This window comes from Cnephaeus nilssonii (genome assembly GCF_951640355.1).
Source record: "Cnephaeus nilssonii genome assembly, chromosome: 20".
Lineage (NCBI taxonomy): Eukaryota > Metazoa > Chordata > Mammalia > Chiroptera > Vespertilionidae > Cnephaeus > Cnephaeus nilssonii.
In genome coordinates, this window is record NC_137091.1 from 9,848,385 (window position 1) to 9,874,518 (window position 26,134).

General features: G+C 56.1%; 1 protein-coding gene across 1 annotated transcript; it reads left to right on the forward strand.

Annotated features, from left to right (window-relative positions):
• Positions 1-1,202: 1,202 nt before the first annotated feature.
• CALB2 (calbindin 2) lies at positions 1,203-26,134 on the forward strand (the record flags this gene model as incomplete). Its single annotated transcript, XM_079759527.1, has 11 exons — positions 1,203-1,296; positions 11,583-11,659; positions 13,483-13,572; positions 15,431-15,511; positions 19,295-19,351; positions 19,895-19,972; positions 20,411-20,466; positions 20,764-20,803; positions 21,290-21,343; positions 22,106-22,177; positions 26,018-26,134. The coding sequence occupies 11 exons, from the start codon at positions 1,203-1,205 to the stop codon at positions 26,132-26,134; spliced, it is 816 nt and encodes a 271-aa protein (XP_079615653.1).

Genomic DNA, 26,134 nt, shown 5'->3' on the forward strand with positions numbered 1-26,134 from the left:
AGGGACAACCTCTCCCCCTCGACCTCCTTTCCGTTCTCACCTCCTTCCCTCTCCCTCTCCCTCTGGAAGGCAGTTCAGGCAGCGCTCATTAGCACATGTTAATAGGTATCAATTCATTTCTCAGCCACTCAGCTGGAGAGGAGAGAAGGGACGACTAAGCTGCCACTCTGGGGGTAACGGGTGCACAAGGCCCGGACAGGCCCCCAGGGAGAAGGGGGAGGAAGCGCAGTTCCCAGCTTGGGGAGTCCTGTCTGCCGTCCCCAGGACTGCGCCCCCCGAGACCCGTATGGAGCATCCCTAGGTCAGTGTGGGACCTTGCCTGCCCAGGCCCAGGCAGCTTCCCACGATTTCCCTAGGTGGGCGTGGCTAAGACGCTGGAGGGAGTGTCTAGCTCTGTCACCCCCTGGACAAATGTCTAAAAGCACCCCCGGAACCCCGTCCAGGGGGAGGCGAGTACCAGGGGCGGAGGGGGGCACCCCAGGAAGGGCAAAACCCAAGACCCAGGGGCAGTAGGAGCCTCTCCTCCACGCCCATCCGGATTCTCTCTGGTTGGCCCCGAGTCTAGCCACCCCCAGAAGAGCCCTGAGAATGAGCGGCTTCTCCTCAAGACTGGGCCCCGCGCTAAGGGGCTAGGAGCTCGTGAAAACAGAGCTGGGTGCAAATTCCTGCCCGGCCCATTATTTGCTGGCATGGCGTTTAGCCCACATCAGAAAAGTGGTCCCGGCCTCCCGGCTGTGGAAGAGTCAGGCAGGAGGACGCATGAGGGAGACGAGTGAAATCCGAACTCCAGGTGCTAAGTACTTGTCGACATATTATTAGCATCATTGATGTTGCAGTTCCTACTGTTGTCATTATTGCTGCCGCCAACAACAGTATGTGGGAGCTGCACTCGAGATGGTCAGAGAGAGGGAGCGGGGAAGCAAGGGCAGCCTCACGCCCCCCTGCACCTAAGAGCCTGTCTCCCTGACCCGCCTCTGAGAGGTCTCAGCGCATCCCACCGAGAAACCCCCGAGGAGCCCCAGGGCGGCCACCGCCCCTCCGCGACCCAGGCCGATTCTCTGAGCGCGCGCGCCCCCTGCTGGCGGCGGGCGCCGGCGCAGCCCCCGAACTGTATATAAAGGCGGCGTGGCGCGCAGGACCTGGCCGAGCGCGGAGTGCGCAGGGAGAGCGCGGTGCTGCCTGAGGTCTCCGAGCCGCTCGCCATGGCTGGCCCGCAGCAGCAGCCCCCTTACCTGCACCTGGCCGAGCTGACGGCGTCCCAGTTCCTGGAGATCTGGAAGCACTTCGACGCAGACGGTCAGTAAAGCTCCCAACTTCGGTGCCCATTCGACCCCCGGGGACCTGCGGCGGAGGGGACGGAGCGCTGCTGGAGGCAGGCGGGCAGGGGGACCTTGGCTTCAGGGGGGCGTGTTGACTGCAGAGCCTGCTGATCTCGGGGGGCGGGGGGGGGGGGGTCCTGAGTTTGGGAGACATCCCGGCTGCTCTGATGACAACTGTCAGTAACTTTTCTGCCCTGACATGGATGACAGAGAGCCCACCGGCTTTTGCAGCCTCATTCTGGGCAGGTTGGTGCCTTCCCAGAGGAGGCCGGGGGGGCTGGCCGGTCTTCCTGTGAGTCCCCCCCTGCCACCTCACCTTCCCGCCTTGCTCTTCAAGGGAACGTCCTGCCTTCAGCTGCCCGCAGCTACAGGTCTCAGAAGCCCACTCATTTCTTTCAAGTTCCCCTTTGGTTGAACACCAGGTTAGCCCTGTCTCCGTCCTGGGGCCTGGGGCAAGCTGGGGGGAGCGGGGGTCCTGAAGGGAAACCCTTAGCCTCCCAGCCCTATCAGTGAGGAGCAGGCGTGGAGAAGGGCGCGGGGGCCCTGAACACCACCTGGGCTGCCCCCGCCCCTGTTCCATCCCCCGCAGGCATGCGGAGCCACCCGCAGCAGCAGGGGGTAGGGTGGAGGCAGAGCGGGGTGTCAGCCTGACACGTTCCCGCACGGTGACCATCCTGGGTGCTCTGGGTGATTCCACCTCTGCGGGGGTCGGGAGCACCATGTTAAATGCCTTCCGTGACCACCCCTCTGCTCTGTGTGGTCTTGACATTGGCTCCCCCAAAAAGTGAGGCCTGGACCGAATGCCCCTTGGAGATGGCTCCCAGCACTGAGATCTCCAGGGTCGGTCCTCGGGCATAAAGGGGGGCCCCCCTGGAGAGGCTTCCGATTTCGCTGGAGACTTTTTCTCCAAAAAAAAATTACGTGGCCCGATATTCCTTCTCTGGGATCCTCCCTGGGGTGGGCATCCAAAATGTCCTGGCATCTCAGACCATTGGCAGGGGGGTGGCGAAGCGTGTTTATCCCGGGGCTGAGACGGGAGTAGGGGAGCCAGAGGGAGGACCAGGGGGTGGCTCATTCCATCTTCCCCTCCCCTCCCTCTGCTTGGCAGGGCCGGGGTGAGGGTGGAGACCCAGCGGTCCTCTGCCCAGAGCGCTGGGGAGTCAGGGGTTGAGATCTGGGGATGCTAAAGAGTGAAGTTCTGGTCCCTTGGAGCCAACTGAGGAAGCTGGGGGCGCAGGGGACCGGGCATGGGATGTGTGGGTTCGGGCCGTGACCTGCCTCTGGCTTACTGAAGGAGGTGGGTAGGTGGTTACATCTGTACAATGGGGCCAGGGAGGGATGCTGCCCTAGGACTTAGTGAAAAAGGCTCTAAGACGCCGCTGGCCTCTGAGGGTTCCAGATGACAAGCGCATTCCCTACGGATGCTCCCGCTGGTCCCTCTGCTCCAGAGACTGGCATGATTCAAGGAAAGTTACCAAGTGGCCAAGGTTATACCACCGGCCTCCTGCCAGATGAGTCAGCTATAAACAGAGGACTCCTCAGTTCTACTTCTCCCGGGGACGACCCATCGCGCTCTCGATAAGCATGCTAATCCTTCCATTTATCTGAGACGTGGTGCTTTTCAAAACAGTCGCACCCTCTTGAGTTCCACGCTGTGGGCCTGCTGGGCAGGTCAGGGTCCTCTCGTGTAAATGAGGAAACAGGCACAGAAGTGACTTCTCCAAGATGGAGCAGCGAGGTGGAGGTGGGGCTCGTGACCGGCCACGCCTGGGCCCCCCTCGGATTCCTGGACACCTGCTCTGCCTCCCTCTTGCCCGCCGGAGAGCCCCTGACCCAGCCTCAGAGGGGATGGGCAGTTCCTTTCACCCCAGATAGCCACCCTGCACCTAGACTCGAGTCTTTAAAGCCGGGGAACCCGTGGCCCCCTCCTGCTCCGTGGTGAAAGGGGAGCTGAATGCTTGCTTCTTGCTTGTCCACCAGGCACCCCATTGCCCTCTGTGGTCACGGCCTCGGGCAATCCCAAGGAGGAACCCGGCCTAACGGAGAAGGCAGGCAAAGAGAATTAAAACGCCTGGCAGCACAGAGGTGGTTTAAATGGGATTTCCACTAAAGGACCCAGAATGGAGCTGTGGACTGCCTGCTCTGTAACTTCCCTCCCCCTCCCCTCTCAAACACCAGAGCCTGCAGGGAGCTCGCCCCCGCACCCCTGAGGTGTCCCCTGCCCCGTCTGGGCCTCCCTCTTACTAACTCCGGCTTCTGTTTTCATCTTGGGGTTTCTTTCCCGAGTCCCACTGCTGCTCACAAACTTAAAGGGCACAGGGAGGAGTCTGCAGAGGAGGGTCCCAGGAGTGAGCTCGCTGGAGCCCAATTAGCCACCGCCACCAGGGAGAGTGAGCCACCCGCCACCCCCCGCCCCACCCCGCACTCTGCAGTAAACAGAGACCAGGAGGCACTGGGCTCTGAGGAGAGCGGGGCTGGGCGGGGGCTCTGACCCGAACTCAGCCATTCCTAACCAGGAGGAAGAACCATCATCCTGGTGACTTTGCTCAAAGAGTTCGATTTTTTTTTCAAAATTATCATTAGCCTTTCAGTTGAGAAAGGAAGGAGGTGTTTGAAGAGGGGGAGATCAGAGAGCAAAGAGGAGGGGGACAGGAATCCTGTCCCCTAGTCCCCTGTACAGCCCGGGACTCCTCCACAGAGGTCAGCCAGGGTCATGCATTTGGGAGGTTCCGATGTCAACTCTCAAAAGCAGCCAGGCGCTCCCTGTGACTCGGGCGGGGCTGTGGCCCTTCCCCGTCGCCTCCCTGCCTTCCGTGTCTGAGTCCATTCTACTGCTGCCGCCTGGGCACTTCTTTGCCAGGAGCTTTCTCGCTCTGCAAGGTGCAGGCGGCCGGGGGTGACCAGCTCAGAGCTCACACTGACCTTTGCCCTTTGGAAGCAACTGAGCTGGGTTCCCTCCCAGAGGCCAGCGGCCGCTCCCAGGCCAAGAAGCAATCCCAGTCGCTCCACGAACCTATCCACGTGCGTGCGATACGCTCGCGCGTGTGCACACTTCTGTGAGCCTGGACCCCCTTACCAAATGCTGAAAATGTGGGGGGACACGGGCTTCCCTAGAACAGAAATAAGCCAGGCTCCTCACCGCCGAGGAACATCATGCCACCAGGGAAAAGGAGGCGGCGCTTGGTCCTGCCGTGGGACATGTCCACGGCCATTCCTCGGGTTTTAAGAACTGTGGCCGGACGCTACTCGGGTATGAGCCCAGCGTTGTGATTCGTGGACCAGGTTTGCTGGAGGAGATTTCAAAGAACAGAAGAGCCGTTCTCCCTGCAGAGTAGAGGAAGTGAAATGAAAAGGCATTTTCTTTTCTAAGTTAATTTCCACCGAGTGTGACACATTCACAAGAGCATGTGTTTCTTGTATAATCAGCAAAACAAGATGTAAAAGAAAGTAATTTTAGGGACACCTCCCCCCCGCCTCCCTGAGAGAAACATACACACACCCCATCTCCAGGGTGAGACTCTGCCGGGTTCCAGGTGGCCTGGTGACGCAAGGCGCTCTCAGCGCCTCTCTTGGGCACGGAGCCTTGTTCCTCACGTGTGTGGCCCCAGGCCTTGAAAAGGAGTGACAGGAAGGACTACGAGGGGCTGCGGAAAGCTCAGCGTTTCTCCTCTCTCCTACACCCAGTCCCAATAACAGGACCTCCCTCCAAACCCCCCATCACCGAGTGCCTGGTGGGGGGAGGCGAACACCAGCCCCTCTCCGAGGGGGAGCGAGGCCGGGCAGCTGCGTTGATTGGATGTTAAATATTCAATCAAGGCTCATGGCCCACCGAAAAGGAGCATGCCCAGCCAGGGTTACGGAATATCTGGCCCCTCTGAAGTATTTACACCAGTACCGCAACGTTTGCAATGCAATAGAACTATGCTATCCATAAGGTTCATTACAGGACTTATAAAAATGATTGCTTCTCGGCACCCTCAAGTCAGAGGGCTCTGGTTCGGGGAGCCAAGGCCGACGTTGTCAGAGAGCCTCCTTTCACCCTGTCAGGGTGTCTCCCTGGGGGCTGCCCCATTTGGGGGTGGCGTCAGGGTCTGGGCTCCCTGGGAGCAGCCTCCTGCCCTACCTGGGGGAGGCCCTAGGAATAAGTCCCCCAGCGCCGCCTCCGCCGTCACCCCCGACGCCCCACTTGTTTCATGAACAGCGCCCTCCGGTGTGGAGCGCCCACGGGGCCAGCCCTGAGCTGGGTGCCCCCTGTGCAGATCCCTCGCCCCAGCGCCCTGCCTGTCTGCGGGGTGTTGGAGGGGAGGTGGTTGCGCCAGCCTGGGAGGCAGCTGTGTCTGGGAAGAGCTGGGCCCCAGGGGGGCAGCCGCAGGGACAGGTGTTCACAAACAAGGTGCCTCAGCCGCCTCCCCAGGGCGGCCCCCAGCCCAGCCCTGCCCTGCCTCCCCTCTGGTCTCCAGCGGTTTCGCTAGCGGAGGCCCCTGGGGGAGGCTCCAGGGCCACGGAGACCGAGTGGGGGAACCTCTTCAATTCCCAGGGGCCAGAATTAATAGAGCCGCGTGCGGCTCCTCAAGCAGGGCCTGGCGGCTCTCCTGGCCCCTTGCGGCACGCGCCCGCCGTTGCCCAGCCGGTCCCATCTGGGGCCTCTGGCTTTGGCTCTCTCCCCTCCTCTCCGGCTCTCTGCGGTCTCCCCTCCTCTCCCGCCCAATCTGCCCCATCCTTCTGGCCTCGCCCACGCCTGGGACTCGGCCCAGCCCTAGCTGCCAGCTGTCCACAGGTTCAGGGGACCCGGCCCAGCTCCGAGCCACCGTGCCAGAAGCACAGACTCCAAGTCAAGTAGCTGTTTACGCTGGGATCCCCACTGGGAGAGAGAGCGGGGTGTGTGTGTGTGTGTGTGTGTGACAGAGAGAGAAACCAAGACATACACAGATATGGACAGAGGTCGTGCCTGAGATAAATAGAAAGAAACAAGGCCGTTAGCTGTGACTAAAGTCTCCCCACACACACACTCCCTCTAACACGGGGTGCATAGCACAGGCTACTCACCTGGCAGGGTCCGAGGACCAGGCGGGCGGGAGTGGAGAGCTCTTTGTACGCGGTGGGCATCACGCACAGGAATATTACTCTGGGGCAGAGCTACACCCTTTAAGCCAGTCTCCCCCTTAAAGGGTGTAGCTTGGGCTGGAGGGCAGGGGGCGGTCGGCCTTTTCAGAAACTGGAACCCCCACGGCCAGTCCAGCGGCCTGGCCTCCTGTGCAGCTTGAGGAGGAAGTCCCAACTGCCTGTCTCCCCTCCTCGGTTGCTCTTAATTAGCTGTGCAGCCAGAGGCACACAGGCAGGTGAGCCGCCCCCGCCAGCACCCAGCCAGGGCTCTCCGGCCGGCGTCCGCACGAGGGCCTGTGCGAGCACAGGTGTCCGGGCCTCCCTCCCGAAGCCTCTGGCGGTGGGACGGAGACTCTGCCTTTAAAACGAGCACCGCCCCCCCCCCCGCCCTCCCCCCATGATGCCGCCACTGTCAGGCCTCAGACCTCACTTTGAGGAGCACTGGTTGGTCCAGGCCCCTCGAGTCAATAGAGACGAGTCACTTGTCACCATCTCGGGGCTCACATCAGCCCCCAGCCTCACCTTGAGTAAAAGCCAAAGGCATGGCCTTTCTATGAAGATACAGGCGTTGGGGAGCCGTGGTCCTCAGACGGTGGTGCTCCCACGTGGTTAAAATGCAGGTTCTGGGTCAGCAGGACTGGGGCGGGGCCTGGGATTCTGCATCTGTAACAAGCTGCTGTTCCACAGATCACACTTCCAACAGCAAGCCCTGATCCCCCGGACCTACTAAGTCAGAATCTCCGTTTTAACGAGATCCCCAGGCAACTCTTGCACACCCTAACATTTCAGACACGCTGCTTAAAGCAGCCCTGACCCCCGGCTGCACATTAGAATCACCTGGGAAGCTTTGAAAACACGCGCACCAGAAGGCCTCGCCTCATCAATTAAGTCAGAAGCTCGGGGGATGGGGTCCACGGGGCAGTGATGTTTTAAAAGCTTCCCAGGCGATTCCTGCCAGGCCAGTGTGGCTCAGTGTCAGCCTATGAACCAGGAGGTCACGGTTCCATTCCCGGTCAGGGTACATGCAGGTTGTGGGCTCCATCCCCGGTGTGGGGCGTGCAGGAGGCAGCGGATCCATGATTCTCTCTCATCATTGATGTTTCTCTCTCTCTCTCTCTCTCTCTCTCTCTCTCTCTCTCTCCCTTCCTCTCTGAAATCAATAAAAATATATGTTAAGAGCTTCCCAGGTGATTCCAACACAGCCTGGGCCGAGAACCAGCCCCCTAAGACAGCTGTCATTGGTGGGTTCAGAGACCTTGAGAGCACCGAGGATAAAATGGTGCTTTCCAGGTAGTGACACTTCACGTTTTCCAGGATGCTCCCGTCACATCCCCTTGCCTGGCTCTCACAATAGCCCTGGAAGGGCATACAGAGTCACACCCAAGTGAGAGGTGAAGAAACTGAGGCTTAGAGCTGGCTTGCTCGGCGTCACAGGAGCAGTCACAGAGCTGATGGCAGGATTAGACCTCTTCAGTCAGACTCCTCTTTTCTGTTCGATTCTCAGAAAGTCTGTGCTCCCACGTCTCAGGTCGGCGTCTCTCCGCTGGGATCACAGCACCCTTCAGTCGAGGCTTTCCGAGTAGTTGTGGCCAGATAAATTGTAAAGAAGTATTGTCCCACTTTAAATTGGAGAAAACTGAGGCACAATGGTGGTGGAAAATGGTAGCAAGAGTAAACGAAGGCCCTGGCCAGGATTTTCTCAGTAGTTAGAGCATGGGCCTGAGGACCAAAGGGTCACGGGTTCGATTCCTGATCAAGGGCACGTACCTCAGTTGCAGGCTCGGTCTCCGGGTGCATGCAGGAGGCAAGCAATCTCACGTGTCTCTCTCACATCAATATTTCCCTCTCTATCCTTCTCCCCCTCCTCCCTCCCCTCTATCTCTCTAAAAAAAATAAAATAAAATGGAAAAACTAAGAGTAAACTAAGGAAGGGTGCAGGGTCCCTGGCTCCCACCCAGTCCTCTCCTCCTAAGGTTCACAGAATAGGTTTGATAGAGGTTAGACGTGATGGTTGCCATGGTGACCACATTCATCTAGACACCCATCCACATGAGATCTGCTTGGTGGCCAGTCACCTCACCCCCCCCCCCAGACCCCATAAGAAAGTAAGAGGGTCGCAGGAAAAGCAAACCACGTTTTGTGCTGAAGGAAAAGCAAACCACGTTTTGTGCCTCCCGCCTCGGGTAATAGGCGCTTTCCAGGTGCCGGAAGGGAGTTGCTCTGAGGGAGCCAAAGTAGCAAGCCCCCCCCCCTACCTCCTCCTCTCCCTAGCCCCCCCACCTCCCCTCCCCCAGTGGTGGAGGACACCCTTTGGGCTCTGCAGCTCCAGCCGGTCTATGTAATCTCCGCTCCTCACCCTCCACCTTCAGCTGGTAGATTCACGTCAGTCTTGTCTGGCTGCCTCCCCCCAGGAGACCATTAAATGCTCTTGAAAAATAGGCTCATATCTAGAACGTGGCTCCAGCTCCCTGAGCTCCCGCCAAAGCGTTGAACTGTTCAGTTCAAAAAATAAAGGCCTGTTGAGTTGAACCACATCTCTGCCCCTTTGTTGGGGTCACAGGGAGGTGGTGTACCCCTGGCCTGGCGAGAGGGGCTCATCCAGCCTCGGGAGCCTCCTGCCGCTGGTGCTGCTCAAGCCGGAGCAGGAGGGGGCTCTCTCCAGTGGCAGGACCCCCGCTCCGGGCCCTCTGGCTGCCTCGGACTTCACCCCTCCCTCTCTCCTCTCCCTGCCCAGAGGGGCCTCCCCTGCCCACCCCCGTCCAAGGCCCCCGGCAGGCATGCCAGCCGCTTGCTGACACCCTGGAGAAGCAGCCGCACACTCTCTCAGGTGTCCGTCCACCCAGCCCGGCTCCGGCCACCTCGGAGGCCTCCACTTCACGCATCTCCCAGGGCAAGCTCGGAGCGGCCTTGCCGACCCCAGCCTCCCGCTCCTGGGAGCTGCACCTGGACCCACCGCTCACCTCAAGCTTCCGGCCTGAGAAATGGGAGAACAGCCAGACCACTGCAGGGAGGGGCCAGGGAGAGAAAAAGAACTTGTTCCTCCCACTCAGGAGTTACCGTCCTCTAACCAGAGGACTTCCTTTTTGCCTAGAAAGCCCTCCTCCTTCCTCTCCCGCCCGCACTCCGCCACCAGCTATTAGGCACACACTCGTGAAATTCCAACTCCCCCAGGAAGCTTTGCAGAACATCTTGGAAGAAACATCACTACTCTATCTTGGTGTGGGGGCAGGAGGGGGTGGGGTGGGAGACTCTAGTCTCGTTTCCCCCATTATAATCACATCTTTTCCCTGCAGACAAAAATACTTTATCTCACGTGATTCTTTATATACAATTGTGGCATCTTCTCCACTAGAGGGCGCCTCTAAAGTTATTTATTTGTAAGCTCAATTCTCCGAGAGCGCCTGGGGAGTCTGGGAAGAACAAAGGACACCCATATCCTCCTCCACCCATCCCCACAGGCCCCACCAAGGCCAGGGCAAACACTCCTTTAGTTTGTAATTCCATTCTCCCCGGAAGCAAACGAGCTGCCATCCCCTTTTCTGCTCGAGTTGAACGTTCTGCGTGGAAACCTTGTGTAACTAACTGCTTTAGGTAAGATTTGGAACTTTAGGCCTGTGGTTTCCAATTTGCTGGACATGAAAATGACCCAGGGAGCTTTAACTAATATATCACCCCCAAACCAATTACATCAGAACATCAGGAGGTGGGAGCCAGTCGTTCATATTGTTTTAAAGATCCCAAGAGATTCCAACTCAGAGCACGCAGCCTGGGGAGCAGTGCTTGGGCCTGGTTCCCCACCCACAAATGCCTCCTCCCGTCACAGCCGCAGCCCAGGCCAGTGGGCCTTGTCCGTGGCCTCAGCTCACCCAGGTCTCTAGGTCATCTGGAGTTCAAGACTTGAGAACCTCACGGACTTCTCACTGCTTACCTGATCTTGCAAGTCAGGCGTTGACCTTGGGGCCTGGTCCTCAAAAGCACTTTTTACCTTATACGCAGCGTCTGGTCATTGAACGCAAGCAATAGCAACATTGACGGTTGCGCTCATTGATGGTGGAATTTACATCCAAAATCCCATCTAATTAACATAGCCCAGATGGGTAGCGTAACTTTTCCAAAGTCATAGAGCTGGTAAGTGCAGCAGGGCCAGGGTTTGAACCTGGGTCCACGGACCTCAGAGCCCCTCTATCCATTCCTCTGCCGTGGGTTGCCTCCCCCATGCTTAATCCCGGTGACCAGCTCTCCCCGGTGCCCCCACCCCACAGGAGAGATCGCCTTTCTCTTTCCACGCTTTCCTTCCTTACCAGTTTCCTGGAGCTCTTGAAACAAAGTACCACACACTGGGTGGCTTTAAACCACCAAAGTTTATTCTCTTACAGTTCTGGAGGCTACAAGTCCAAAGTCAAGGTGTCAGCAAGATTGGTTCGGGCTCCGAGGGGCAGTGTGTCCTGTGTCTTTCTCATGGTTTCTAGGGTTGCCAGCAATCCATGGTGCTCCTTAGCGTGGAGATGCTCACTCTGATCTCTGCCTCTGTCTTCACGTGGCCAACTTCCCTGTGTGTCTGTTTCCCCATGGCCTTCTCCTAAGAACATGTCATTGGATTTAGGGCCCGCCCCAGTCTAGTATGACCTCATTTTAACTGCATCGTGGCAAAGAGCCTATTTTCAAATAAGTCACATTCTGAGGTTCCAGGCGGACATGGATCCCAGGGGGGTCACTGATCAACTCCGTACACCCTCCCAACCCCAGAGACCCAAGTTTTGCTTCTGACCTCATTCAGGTGACGAGGGCCGGCCACCTGCTGACAAACCTGGATGCTGGTGGCCTGTTGTCCCCTGTCCCATCTGCAGCTCCTGCTGCTTGCCCAGCTGCTAATAGACAGCTCCCAGCTCCTGCCGCCCTCGGTGCTGGCCCAGACGCTGGGCCCGCCCCATGTTCTCTGACTACTGCATGCATGCCCCAAAGACGCACTATCTCTACAGTTGCAAGTGCCTGAGGGCAGGACCCACATCCCTAACAGTCTGGGGCTGGCCAGACACCTGCTTGTTGACCAGTGAGAAGTTTTCCGTGAAGCCCCCCACTTCCCCACTGTACCCCACTCCGTTGGTCTTAACTATTTAGCTCTGAGGTTAAGTGCTTTTTTTGTCTTTGCTATCTTCGCAGGAAATGGGTATATTGAAGGTAAAGAACTAGAAAACTTCTTCCAAGAGCTGGAGAAGACAAGAAAAGTCTCTGGCATGGTAAGCCCAGCCCCCTTTCCCATTGTGTGGGATTTCTGTCATCTGACTATGGCTTTTTTTTTTTTTAATTTGTATTGATTTCAGAGAGGAGAGGGAGAGAGAGAGAGAAACATCAATGAGAAAAAAATTATTGTTGGTTGCCTCCTGTATGCCCCCCACTGGGGATCAAGACTGCAAACCCAGGCATGCGCCCTGACTGGTAATCGAACCATGACCTCCTTGTTCATAGGTGGATGCTCAACCACTGAGCCATGCCAGCTGGGCTGACCATGGCTTTAAGCATTGTCCCAAGCTATGCATCCCCTCAGCCAGCCTGACAGCTCTGGTCTCAACCCTTAGAGTTTTTCTTTTATTTGTAAGGATTTTTAAAAAATGGACTACTCCCTAAAAAGAGTACCGTATCTCAGTATCACTGGAATGTCTGGGATTGAGGGATATTCATGAATGGACAGCAGATTGATGAACCCCTCAAAGCTGCAAAGCTTTGTGTCTGTGTATCTGTATATAATTTCCTAGTGGAGAATTTCCTAGTGGAGAATCCACAGCCTGTCTAAGATGCTCAGAGGGGTCCTGACTCAAGAGTGGATTCCTAGGGGGGTTCAAGTGCTTTTATTCTAGACCAGCAGTTCTCAGCCTCAGCACTACTGACATTGGGGATGGATAACCCTTTGTCGTGGAGACTACCCTGTGTATTGTAGGATGATTAGCGGCATCCCTGGCCGCTACACACCAGATGCCAGTAGCTCCTTTCCAAGTTGTGACAATCAAAACTGTCTCTGGACATTGCTACATGTCCCTGCCAGGGGCGGGGGGGTCACGGTGGGGGAGTTCAGAATCGTCCCCACTGGAGAACCACTTTCCTAAACCAACAAAGGTGGGCATCCTCAGCAAAGGTCTAGAGGAAAACGGAGGATTGCTCCAAACCAGGGTCTGAATCAATGGTACTGGCTGGCTCTTGTGCGGAGGTGTCAGACTACCCTGCTTAGCCGGCCGGAAGTGACTCCGAATCTTGTCCCAGCCCCTTAATGGCAGGGATGTTGTTCCCCATGCCAGCCGGGTACTATGGAATTCACTAAAGCCTTTTGGAGGAGCATCTGAAATATTTAAAAGGTGAGGTGATTAGAACCATGCCTGGTCCTCAAATATATGGAGTCAGACCCACTTCCTCCCCCAGCTCTGGAGGGTCCTTTGGGAGGGGGGGGTCTCTCTACCGCCCCCTGCTGCTTGTCTGTTGGCCAATCCGCTGCTTATTAGCAAGTCTTTGTGGAGCAGTTCTGGTGATGAGTCACAAATCCGCCACTGAGCTCCTGGTTCAAAGCTCAGCAGAGCGCTCCAGTGAGGAGGAGGTCCAAGCAATGGGCTTATGCGATGGAGGTGATTCATGGGTTTATCACCAGCTTCCCCATCACCCCTCGTTACCAAGATAATGAAGCCTGGACCAGAGAGAACACAGGCTCCACAGCTGATTGTGGGATCGTGGTGCAGGGAGAGGAATGTGTGTTATGAAGTGCTCCAAGTCTGACATCCTCCTAGTCGCTTGCCTTCCTCAGATGGCATCAGAGGTGATTCTCAAGTCTGTCAACTACAATCTCAACTGATCTCATCCCAGACTGGTTTAAGTCCTTTCGAGTCCATAGAGCAGCTGTTATGTGGTAGAAAGAATATTGGCCTTGGAAGCAGGAGCCGTGAGTTCAAATTATGTCTCTACTTTCTGGTGGACCCCAAGAGAAGTCACTTCATCTCGGCTTCCATTTGGGGGTAGAATGCACGGGCTCCTCAAGTGCGACCCAGTGGCACAATCGGCCTCCTTTGTCTTCCCACAGACGTCCAAGAGTGACAACCTGGGGGAGAAGATGAAGGCGTTCATGCAGAAGTATGACAAGAACTCGGATGGGAAAATCGAGATGGCAGAGGTGAGTCCTGCTGCCCGGGCTCATGTCACTGGTACCTCTCCCAGGCACAAGCACCCATCTAGGGACCTAAGTGAGGCGGTGACCTTGAAGCCCCGCCCCCAGCCTGAGCACTGGGGCTGACCCAAGGGGCTTTCTCTGTGTCCCACAAGGAAGGAAGCAACCAACGTTGGCCTAAGACAGGGATGAAGACCTTAAATGCTCTCGGGGTCCATCAGGTATTGTAAATGTGTGATGAGCCCAGCTGAAGACAGAGGGACGGTGAAGACTGGGGAACAGGAGAGTTCGTGCCCCACCTAAAGGCATCCAAAGGCAGCATTTTTTAAAAAAGGCAAAATTTTTTATAATACAGGGGTGCGCAAAAGTAGGTTAAATTACCAGCCATCATTACATAAAAGATAAATCATAAGTAAGGGTATGAAATAATAAGAAGACAAATAACGCAATCATAAATCAATAATATAAGAATAAACTGTTTTTGCATACTCACAACTGTAAACCTACTTTCGCCCACCTCTGTCTAGATGGCATGTATAATTTATGTGTAATATTCTTTATATATTATATACACATATACTTTATATATGAATAGCTATATATATATATAGTTAAAAGATAAATGGAGGCATATTAAAAAATTCAAGAGTTTTTTTAGCAAAGATCTATTGAAACCGGGCAGCGCCAAACAGGAAATGGTTAGGAACATTCCACCAACACGAGCTGAGGAGCTGAGGAGCTAAGGGAGAGACTTTTACAGAGAAGAGACATAAGTGAAGCGGATTTTGATAGGTGTTTGGAGACTGTGGGTCACACAGTCTCTGCCCTGCCATGGTGGCACAGCAGCAGCCACAGACCGTGTGCACACGCATGGCCATGGCATGTTCCAGTACAAGTTCACTTGCAGACTTGACCATGAACCTTCGTTTACTGACTTCTGGCTGAGACTATGAGGAGGAAGGCCGTGGGCAGGGTTGACTCCGGGTGGAGGCGGCCGGTGTCCGGCTCTGCCTCTCCGCAGTTCTCTCGGTTCTGTTCTCTGCCCCGAAAACAGCTTCGTCCTCAGGCTGGTAGCAAGCTGGCGGCCGCGGTTCCGGGCATCACATCCGCATCCAGAGGCAGAAAGGGCTCCTCTCATATGGTCCCTCATCAGAGCAAGGAAACCTTTCCCAGGTGTCCCCTCAGCATTCAGGTCTCCCCTCCCGTTTCATGGGCCAGGACTAGGTCACATGCCTACCCATGAGCCAATCACTGGTGAGGAAAACAAGATTAGCACATTTAGCTGAAAGGAGTCAGGATTTGCCTGTGACCCGGGATGCTGGGAGCAAAAGGCCGGGCAGGGGAGGCCACTTGGGTGGGCAGCCTGCAGGGCTTGCTGCACAGAGTATTTGCATTTTTTTAAAAGGCAGTTGGGGTATCATTTACATACAATAAACTGCATGGATTGATCGATTTGAAGTGTATAATTCCATGAGTTCACACAGTTGTAGGCAGGCACGTAATCACCACCAAATCAAGATTCAGCATCTCTCTCATCCCCAAAAGGTTCTTCGCCTGGTGCAGGCCATTAGGTCACCTTGCATGTCTTAGGAAGTTATGTTTATGGAACCATCCATTCAGTATGCTTTAGAGTCTGGGTCCTGGGCACCACTTCCTGTCCCTCCAGCTGCTCATACAGCTGGGGTGACAACGACGCACTCCTCAGAACATCCTCCTGCCCCTTCCAAGGGCTGTTCTCAGGAAGGAAGCCACATGCGACTCCCACGCTGCCTTGCCACTGGCCACTTCCCATTCTTCCTGCGGGCGGTCTGCTCTGCTCCCCGGCAGGGCCCTCCGTGACGTCGCTGTCCTCTCTGGTCCACAGCTGGCGCAGATCCTGCCCACCGAGGAGAACTTCCTGCTGTGCTTCAGGCAGCACGTGGGCTCCAGCGCGGAGTTTATGGAGGTGAGGCTGCGGCGCTGCCCTCCCGGTGTTCAGAGCCAGGCCCCCCCCCAATGCCTGGGAGCGGTCCCTGGGACACGCTACACCCCTTCGAGCTCAGCTACTCAGTGTGGTCCATGGACCCGCACCGCCATCATGGCGCGCTTGTTAGAAGCACTGAGTCAGAACCCACAGTTTAACAAGATCCCCGGGTGGTGTGTGTACATTAAAGTGTGAGGAATAAGGTGAGAAGCAAGCCGAGGTCAAGTACACTTGGGAAGTGCTGTGTACACGCCATCTCCCCTTTGGGGAATTGCCACAGACATTTGCAATATTATGGGCTCCAAATCCTGCAGTTGGAGAGACCGGTTTCACTGGGTGTGGCTCTAGGATCACCCATTCTGTCTTCTCACTCAGTGCCATCGGCGTCCCTCAAGGTCAGGGTTCCAAGGAGATGCTTGGGGAGGATGGGTGTGTGTACCACCCTCAGGCTGGAAACGCCCAAGAGAATTCCAGTTCCCAGTATCTTCCAGGTTTGCTCTTTGACTGTGGTCTGGGCTTCATTGCCCCCTTTTTAATGGGCATTACTGTCTGAACAATAGACATTCTTCAGGTCAGTGAACAAGGACACCCAAACTCAAGTGTCTTTTGAGTCATATTCAACCAATAGGTTAAACCCGTGGTCGGCAAACTGCGGCTCGCGAGCCACACGCGGCTCTTTGGCCCCTTGAGTGTGGCTCTTCCACAAAATACCACAGCCTGGGCGAATCTATTTTGAAGAAGTGGCGTTAGAAGAAGTTTAAGTTTAAAAAAAAGAAATTTCAATCATTGTACTACTGATATTTGGCTCTGTCGACTAATGAGTTTGCCGACCACTGGGTTAAACCATGTGAAATTGCTGATCTTTAACCATTTTTTACTTATAAGAATTGGAATTCCATATGGTTCCACCAAATATATTACTAATCCTAATGGCCAGCCAACCACCAATTATTTCTCGCTCTTTTTCTGGGGCTCTGCACCCTGGCCACTCAATGTATGTGTCCCTGGGAGGGAAACTCAACCCATGCCCCGCACACCCTGCCTGCTGTGATGAACAATGACTGGCCTTCAATTTGACTGAGTTGCCATTCGTCCTGTTAAACCCATTTCCAGCCACCAGTCTCCCCCTCTCCGTGAGTCCGTGAGTCACTGCTAAAAAGACTGGGGAGCTAGCCCCAAACCCACATCACAGTGGTTTCCCCACATATGGGTAGAAAGTGGGTTAGAAAGAGCCTGCTCAGGGTCGGGGGAGTCTCTTTCAGTAGCAGCTTGCCTGAGCATCAGATAAGGATTGAATTTTGTGGGGCTTTAAAAGATTGTCTCCAGATGGCAAAATTCCCTAAGTTGGTAATTGACATTCTGGATTCTGTCCCCAGTCCTTCAGGTTCGGGGGAGACAGGGCCCGGGGGAGGGGGGGAGGGGGAGGGGAAGGCGGGGGGGAGCAGTCCTTCAGGTTGGGGGAGACAGGGCCCGGGGGAGGGGGGGAGGGGGAGGGGAAGGCGGGGGGAGTCTGCATATACTTTAAACCTGTCAGGGTGCTGCTTTTGAGAGAGTCCATTTTTCTGTCTATAGAAAAGGCAGCGTTATGTTCCTTTGGCCTGGATTCCATCTCTGATCTGGAAAATGTGGATGATGGTAGCTTGCTGGGGGCAGAGATGCTTAAAGAGGAGCAATGGCCCCTTGGTGTCTCTCTCTCTCTCTCTCTCTCTCTCTCTCTCTCTCTCTCTCTCTCTCTCATTAGTGGTTTCTATAGAGTTGACATCATTCCATATTCTTACCTGCCTTTATCTTTTAAGCCCCAGCATAACTGCTGAGCCAACACCCCCAAGTTTCCTGGGACCCCACCACCCTCCAGCAGCATCCCCCCTTGGGGTTGTCCATTTGTTCTGCTTTTATCCGCTGGAAAGATGAAGTGGTCCCTGGGCAGCCCGGGAAGCTAGTGCTGTCAGGCAGCGCCCATCCCGCTGCTCAGCACAACATTTTAATTTCTAATTTTAGCGACACCTCGGGTTTCTTTGAGATTTCACAAAGCCCAGGCCTCTTGAACTCTTTTCCTTGAACGGGAAGAAAATAATGACACATTGATGGACGAGCACAAAGTGCTGGAGGGCAGAGATGTGAGCGCCTGAGGGTGGGGGCGGGCGGCTCCGGGGAGGGCGGAAGGAGGGGAGGGAGGGAGGTTAGGCGGGATGGACCTGCTGGGATGTTCTCACTCCCAGAAGCAGCCAGATGCTTTGCTGGGCGCGTGGCCCTGCGAAGGGGGCTCCCTCAGGTTACCCTCCCTGTAGGCATTTGGGGACTGTCTGCTTTTCCCCGTCAAGACTCAACCTAGATGAACTCAATCCTGATGCACTGAATGCATGCAGGTGGTTGGTGAAGTCATATTTAAAAACCCGCATGTATTTCTCTCAGTGCTTCCTCAAGGGTGGGCTTTCTGGGCAGGGGAAGGACTATTTTGATGGAACTAGGCTTTTTTGTCGTCCCACTCCCCCCCCCCCCGAGAAAATCCGCTCCCCTCATTAAATACCATCAACCCACATTGTCTGTGGTGTGAGCCCACACTGTTATGGGGTCTTGCTCATGTCTAATAACTTTTCAAAAATCAGGACCAGGGTGGAAGGAGAGACCTTTTTTTAGGAAAAAATTAAATTAAATTAAAATCAGAGCCAACTTTCTTGAGCCACTGCTGTACTGTGAGAATTATACAACCTTGTTTGCTGGTATGGATGAAAGAGCCTAAAATATCTATAAACTCTCATACTCCTGACATGATATAGAGAAGTGGGGGGCAGGAGATCAAATTTAGGAAAAGAGTTAGGGCTTGCTGACTCTCGGAAAACCGAGTGCTGCCGGTGTCTCTGTGGGCAGTTGGGAGCTGAGGGAGAAGGGAATAAAAAGCAAGAAGAGAAAACTTGAGAAAAAAAATCTAAGAAATATGATCAGGCACCAAAATAGATGAAATACTTAGAAAACAGGGTTCTCTGAGCCTTTTGTCACAGATACAGGCAGCCCCCCCCCCCGCCCCCGTACTCCCTCCTGTCCACTGGATGGCTGGGGTGCAGGCTGGGGTTTCGGGGCACTTGTCTACAGGACACACGCCTACCTCTAAAGATGGGGTCAACCCCTCTTGATCCATATGGGTTGAGCATGAGAGAGGGGTGTTTCCTAAAATACATAAATAAAGAAAAGAAAGCTTTTAATGAGAAAGAGGTGTGTGTGTGGGGGGGGGCGGGTGCCTTGATATAGTCAACACTGATGACACTACCAAGTGTGTCCCATTTCAGACACGGCTGCCACCTGCATCGGGCTGGGGGAGGGAGGAGGGAGGGAGCACAGTGAAGAGTAACCAAAGCCTGTTTCCGCCCCTTCCAGAAGGTTCTTACCCTTGCTCCCAGCCTCCACCCAGAAAATGAGAAGCTTCCAGAGCAGTAAGAGGACACCCTATATACTTAGCAGAAATCAGGTCCCCCAGATCCTCGTATTAGCCCTGCGAGAAGCTGCTAACCTGGTTCGAGGAGGATCCAAGAGGGACCCGGACCTTCCGCCAGTTAGAGTGGGGAGGCCTTGTCCCACCAGTGGTCTTCCTTCTCTCTGTGACCTTGGCCAAGACACTCCCCTGCATGAGCGACTGGGCTAGGCCATCTCCACCTCCCCACCCGCTGTGCGATTCTCCGATATCCAGGCTCACCGGGGCCATTAGCGGGAACAGCGGGAGGCGTGCAGGTGTCCGGGGGGCCCTGCGAACAGGCTGGCGTTCCATTGCAGGCTTGGCGGAAGTACGACACAGACCGAAGTGGCTACATTGAAGCCAATGAGCTCAAGGTAGGATGGGCCTTGAGGAGGGTGTGAGGGAACGGAGAATGGGGCCGGGGCCAGGTTGGGGGTGGTTTAAGGAACCTGGGGAAGGAGGAGACATTGGGTGAGGAACACGGATTTGGTCTATTTAGACTCAGGTCTGGCTCAGGGCAGCCGAGTGGAATCAGTAACATGGAGCTACAGGGCGCAGAGGTCGACCAAACCCCACTGCCCCGCACACAGTGCCCGGATAGGCACCCTAGGCAACCCCGGCAGATGGGCCTTCTGGCTGGTACGCCTCCCCCTGTACTCCTCGGGGACCAGTGATCCCAGGCACTGCGTAGCCCGGGTCCTGGGCTCTCTGAGGGGCCAGAGCCAGCTTCTAATGCCTTTTCTATGGGGTGAGGCTGCACCCAGGAGTCACCTCCAGGCCTCCAAGCTCACTCCACAAACATGAGAGGGCTCGGGGATTTGCGGGATGTAGCTATGTAAATGACACGAACGACTGAGCGATGAGGGACTGACTGACTGACTGAGTCGGGAGCTCTGAAGAGGCCGTTTGTATTCCAGGGATTCCTGTCTGACCTGCTGAAGAAGGCCAACCGGCCGTATGATGAGCCCAAGCTCCAGGAGTACACCCAAACCATAGTGAGTGGGCAGAGGGGCGCAGGACGCGGGGCCACGCCGCTGAGATGGGGGTTTGCAGAGTTTTGTTGGCTGATTCTTCGGGCCCCGGTGAAGGGACACCTAGTGGCAGCTGGAGAAGGGACTCTCGCTCGTGGCCTCTCTCTGAGACCAGGAGCATGTGTTTCCATGACGACCGCCGCAGCACTGGAGAGGACAAACTCGGAGAGGGTGGGCCTGTGGGGCTGGCCTGCTGTCCTCGGCGGCCTTCTTCCTGAGGACGGAGAGGGGAACAGTGACCGAGTCTTGACGGTCTCTCCCCAGTGACCAATCGAGACCAGGCTGGCCCTGGCCGCCAGGTGACCTCAGAGGAGGCCTGAGCCTGCTCCACCCACCGTCCTCCCTCTCCAGAGGCGGAAGGTCAACGCCAATAACCCACGCATCTCTTTCTGTCCCTAACAGCTACGGATGTTTGACCTGAATGGCGATGGCAAACTGGGCCTCTCGGAGATGTCCCGGTAGGTGCCTGCCCTCCACCCCAGCGTCTTGTGCTACCGTCCCTACCCTCAGATCCATCGCTGGGACAGGGGACAGGTCAGGCCTCACGAAGCTCAACGCAAAGCCAGATAGAATCGCGAAGGCCGCGCCTCAATGTGTCTGTCTGCCTCTTTTCAGAACTTGCCACTAACTCGAGATGATTAGGTGCTCAGCGATCTTCTCCATAACTACAGGCTCGGCTCCCGCACCCCGCCTGGGTGCGAGCTGTTCTCGCCTCTGCTCAGCCTCTAACCTCTGCTCTAACATTTTCTTTCCAGACTCTTGCCTGTACAGGAAAACTTCCTGCTTAAATTTCAGGTAAAAGAGCCACTTTGCTTTTCTTGGTTCCTCCCTTCCTCTCATCCCTCTGAGCTTCACCTTCCACCCTCCTGCCTTCCAATACACACACACACACACACACATACACACACACATACAGTCACACACATACACACACATACACACTCACATACACATACATACACACTCACACACACATACACATACACACACTCACACACACACATACACACACACACACTCACACACACACACTTACACACACACACATACACACACACTCACACACACACACTTACACACACATACACACTCACATACACACACATACACACTCACACACACACTCATACACACACATACACATACATACACATTCACACTCACACACACATACACACACACACTCACACTCACACACACACACTCACACACACACACACACACACACACACACACACACGGCCTCTGCTTCTCTCTCTAACAACACCTTGGACCTTCCAGGGCATGAAGCTGACCTCAGAGGAGTTCAACGCCATCTTCACCTTTTACGACAAGGTACGAAGGAGGACGGTGTGAGGTGGAAACCAGGAGGCCCCATCAACAGTGCATCCCCGGCCAGAATGGCTCCACTTCGTCCTTAGGGACAGACGAGCTATTGGGGGGCAGCTGGGGCCGTGTGGTTTCTTCCTGTCCCTTCTTATCCCCGCCGCATCCTCTGCTGTGTGAGAAGATACATGTCACCGCCATCCATGGCCTGTGGAACCCAAGGCTTTGGTTCCTTAAAGGCACAGAGAGAATCGTTCACGATAGAGAATTCTGTTCCGAGCTGGGTGTGATAGGGTGTGGGGGCCACGGGCAGGAGGTGCCAGCACCGCTCTCCTGCTGTCAGGTCCTGACGCCAGTTGTTTCTCTGGGACGATGGGAATGAGGGGGTGTCACCCCCTCCCCGCCCTCAGCTGTCCCCTGCCCAGGAGACTCCCAGGGTCTTCCTTACAACCTTATAACCGCAGGGGTGGGGGTAAGGCCCTGTCTTCCTCCTGGCATCTTATTACGGGAGGTGACACTCAGTCAGCTAAACGCTCCCTGAGCCTCGCTTCCATTTCAACGCAAAGGAGACACCCCGAATGAAGGGCGACCCAGAGTGCGCCCTGAAGCGCCCGCTCCTGAACGGCCTGGGGGAGGCAGAGTGACCCGTTAGTTTGGCACCACACGGTCTGAGTGCGGGGGAGGTTGGACTGAACGGGCGGGGCAGCCGGGGCGAGGTCTGTGGCCTGGGGCTGACCGCTAGCCTGTACTCACTCTCTGCGCCGCCCCCAGGACGGCAGCGGCTACATTGACGAGAACGAGCTGGACGCCCTTCTGAAGGACCTGTACGAGAAAAACAAGAAGGTGAGCCGCGGGCCAGGGCGGGGCGAGGGGGCTCTGCGGGAGGGTGGGGAGGAGGGCGTGGTGATCCCCTCTGATCAGCCACACGAGGCAGAAAGCGTTTTTTAGGTTGTTTTGTTTTGTGTCTGGTTGAATGGTTGGTTGGTTGGCTTATATTTCTTTTTTATTTAACTCTGGTAAATACACATAAAGTTTACCGTCTTACCCCCGTTTCCGGGTACAGCTCAGTGCTAGCAAATGCATTTATGATGTTGTGTAACCATCACCACCATCCATCCCCGGAACTCTCTTCCTCCTGCAAAACGGAAACTCCGTTCTCATCCAACAACTCCCCAGCCCTGCCCTCCCAGGCCCTGGCAGCCACCGTCTGTCTCCTGTCCCTATAAATCTGACAACTCTAGGGACCTCGTACAGGGAGACTCACACAGTATTTGCTTTCTTGTGACTGGCTTATTTCACTGAACACCCTCCGGGCTGGTCTGTGTTGGAGAATGTGTCAGAATCCCCCCTCAGAAGGCTGACTAATCCTCCCCGGTGTGCTCATGCCACACTGCGTTCTCCACGCGGCTGTGGATGGCACCGGGGGCTTCGCCCTGGGGGCTGTTGTGAGTGACGGCTGTGTGGACTGGCCCAGCTCATGGAAGTGTCACCCACATGCCAACAACAACAACAAAGATTTTGTTTTTACACAAAGAGAGATGTTAGAGAGCAGAGCCCAGTGGGAAGTGGAGGTATTCTGAGTCAAGTCATGGTAGAATCTGGAGCTGGGCAAGGGGCTAAAAGGAGCCACAAAAGCATTAGTTCCCCTCAGAAAATTCGGAGCCTGGACTCCTTTACTTGGCCGGGTCTGTTGCCGACAGGACAGACCCCAGGAGGCCTCCGTGGCCTCAGCTGGGTGCCCTGGGTGGGAGGGGTCAGGTGCCCTGCGTGGGAGGGTCAGGTGCCCTGGGTGGGAGGGGTCAGGTGCCCTGGGTGAGAGAGTCAGGTGCCCCCGGGTGGGAGGGGTCAGGTGCCCTGGGTGGGAGGGTCAGGTGCCCTGGGTGGGAGGGGTCAGGTGCCCTGGGTGAGAGAGTCAGGTGCCCCGGGTGGGAGGGGTCAGGTGCCCCAGGTGGGAGGGGTCAGGTGCCCTGGGTGGGAGGGGTCAGGTGAGAGGGGTCAGGTGCCTGGGTGGGAGGGTTACGGGGAGGGGTCGGGGGAGGAGAACTAGAGGTGAGCCTTTGCAGTCGCCCTCCTCCACCTCCTGGAAATGTCTTCCTCTGAGCAAAAGGTTTGGCTGTTGGCTGCTTCCTTTAACTGGAAGGTGAACACCCTGTAATATCGTGCGTGTCTACCTGCCCTGGCTGCCAGGCAAGAGCTAAATTTACTGCTCGGTTTCGGGCGAGTGATCATTGCAGCCTCTGAGTCCGGCTCCCTTTCGGATTGCTTTCCGACCTCTTTCTCTTTATCCTGAGTAGCACCCTTCATGCCTTTCATCCCACATTTACATTGTTCTCGATGGTGCCCACCGCTGCCTTCTGAAGGGGCAGGAAATGGCTTTCCTAGGAAGGAGGCGCACTCCCCAAGTGCCTGAACGTGGCAGACTTTTTCCAGGCACCAAATTCTAGGAGCAAATTATTTACGCATTTCTATGCACCCAAGGAGAGTGGGGCATCATAACGGAAAATCGCTTTGCCTGTAATTGTATCGATGAGGCACGAATGGTCTCCACTGCCCTGCCTCCCGCCCGGGGGGCTGATGGGCCTGAAGGCATGCGTCCATCCCCCGGCCTGACCTGGATCTCCTGGTCATCGCCCCACGAGGCTCGCTCCTCATCACCGCCTTAGACAACTCCCACGGCGGCACAGGGTCGCTCAAGAGGGGGAAACACAAAACCAGTCAGATGCCGAACGTGAGAAAACGAGGGGTTCATAACGTTGTTTCCCTTTGGCACCGGGGGATGCAGAGCACGAACCTGGGGGAGAGCTGCGTGCTGGGAAGAACAGCCCTGAGCTGGGAAGGGAAAGGCTGCTTTCGGGGAACCCACGGGGCGGGTGCGCGGGCCATTCTGATGGAGCAGGAGCCATCCTCTCTTTCCCGAGCGGAATGACGTTGGCGGCTCCGGGGATAGGCTGGTGGGATCAGGCGTGTGTCTTACCTCCTAAGGCACCTGCCACTCGTGCAAGGCCTCCCCAGCTCCCCAGCCCCAGCTGCTGCCTCCTGATGCCGCACTAAGCGGGGCGGAGGGTTTCCTGCTCACGCTGGGAGTTCATATTTGGGGTCTCATCCTTGGTTCCTCCTCAGGCACACCCCGTGTTATGAGGTAGGTGGCATTTCCAGGGACCTCACAACTTCAGGGAAGATGTCCCCCAAAGCTGGAGAAGCCTGCAGAGTGCCTGTGGGTCAGGTGGTGGCACCAAGCCAGGAATCAGTGACAGGAGGGGGCGCCCTGAAACAGCGCTGAAAAGGGGGGGACTGAGGCCAGGTGAGCCAGGTGGAGAGAGAGACTTCAGGACTCGGGGACTCGGGGTGTTTAGGGCTGAGACGGCCAGTCCTTTGGTACATACCTTCGTCTTTATAGCTCTGTTTGCTCAAGAACAGAATGGGGATCATGGCCCCCTCAGCCTAGAAGGAGAATTATTATTATTTTGTTATTCCTCACCTGAGGATATTTTTCCCACTGATTTTTAGAGAAAGTGGAAGGGGCAAAGGGAAGAGAGAGAGAGAGAGAGAGAGAGAGAGAGAGAGAGAGAGAGAGAGAGAGAATCGATGTGAGACACATGGATTGACTGCCTCCCGCACGTGCCCAGACTGGGGCCTGGGATGGAACCCACAGCCCCCGGTACTCACCCTTGACCGGCAATCGAACCTGAGACCCATCCGTGCGTGGGTCAACACCAGCCCGGGTGAAAACTACCTTTTAAAAAATATCTCTGGACATTTTCAATACCAAAGGCGGGGGAGGAGGAGAGACCGTTGGTTAAGTGATTTTCCCATGTTGGAGATGACTTGGCCATATTTCAGGCCCATTGGCTATTTGCATCCAAAGCAATGACTCTGAAGCAAGGATGGACACCTCTGAAATACTGCGGTGCGGCTCCTGGCCTCCACAAAAAAGCGAGCATCCCCACAGAGCCGGCCATCATCTTCTTGCTGGTGGAGAGCCTTGCCTTCGATGAAAACAAACAAACAAAACCCCACAGCACTGTGAGGCACGACAAAGCAAAGCGCAGTAGCCCGGTGCGCCCGAGTCCCCCTGAAGGCATGTCCAGCCCCAGGCCCCGCGGGGCTGTGCGCGCGTCCATCCTGCCTTAGGAGCCCCCCAGAGCCGCAGGGAGCCCGTGAGCAGGAGGAGGCCGGCGAGCTTTGCTGCCGGAGGACGCGGGTCAGAATTCCTTACTTAAAGGGCGAGGCTTAGGGAAGTGCGGTCCAGGGGCCTGGAGGCAAGGCCGGGAGCTTCCCGGGCCCCCTCTCCCTCGCCGGCGGGGACACAGAGTCCAGGAGGCCCGCGCTGTGCGGGGGAGGCCCAGACGGCGGCTGCCATCACCACAGCTGCCCCTTTTGGAATCCGCGCTCGGCGTCAGGAACGGAGCTGAACGGTGTTCACGTCCACGCCCTCATCTAGTCACCCCCACAGCTCAGGAGGCCGTGCCGTTACTGTGCCCATGGCCCAGGCCAGGCCGCGGGGGCCCAAGTTGAATCCTTTCCCCGAAGCAATGCACCAGGAAGTGGGAGAGGGTCTTTTCTTTAGCCCAGGTCTTCCTGCCTCCAAAGCCCACGCTTTGTTTCCCCTCGGCCGCCTGCGATGGGCTGTTGGTGCGGTGCGGCCCACCGAGCCGGCTCTCACCCTCCCTCTGTGTCTCCTAGGAAATGAACATCCAGGAGCTCACCAACTACAGAAAGAGCGTCATGTCCTTGGCCGAGGCGGGGAAGCTCTACCGCAAGGACCTGGAGATTGTCCTCTGCAGCGAGACCCCCCTGTAA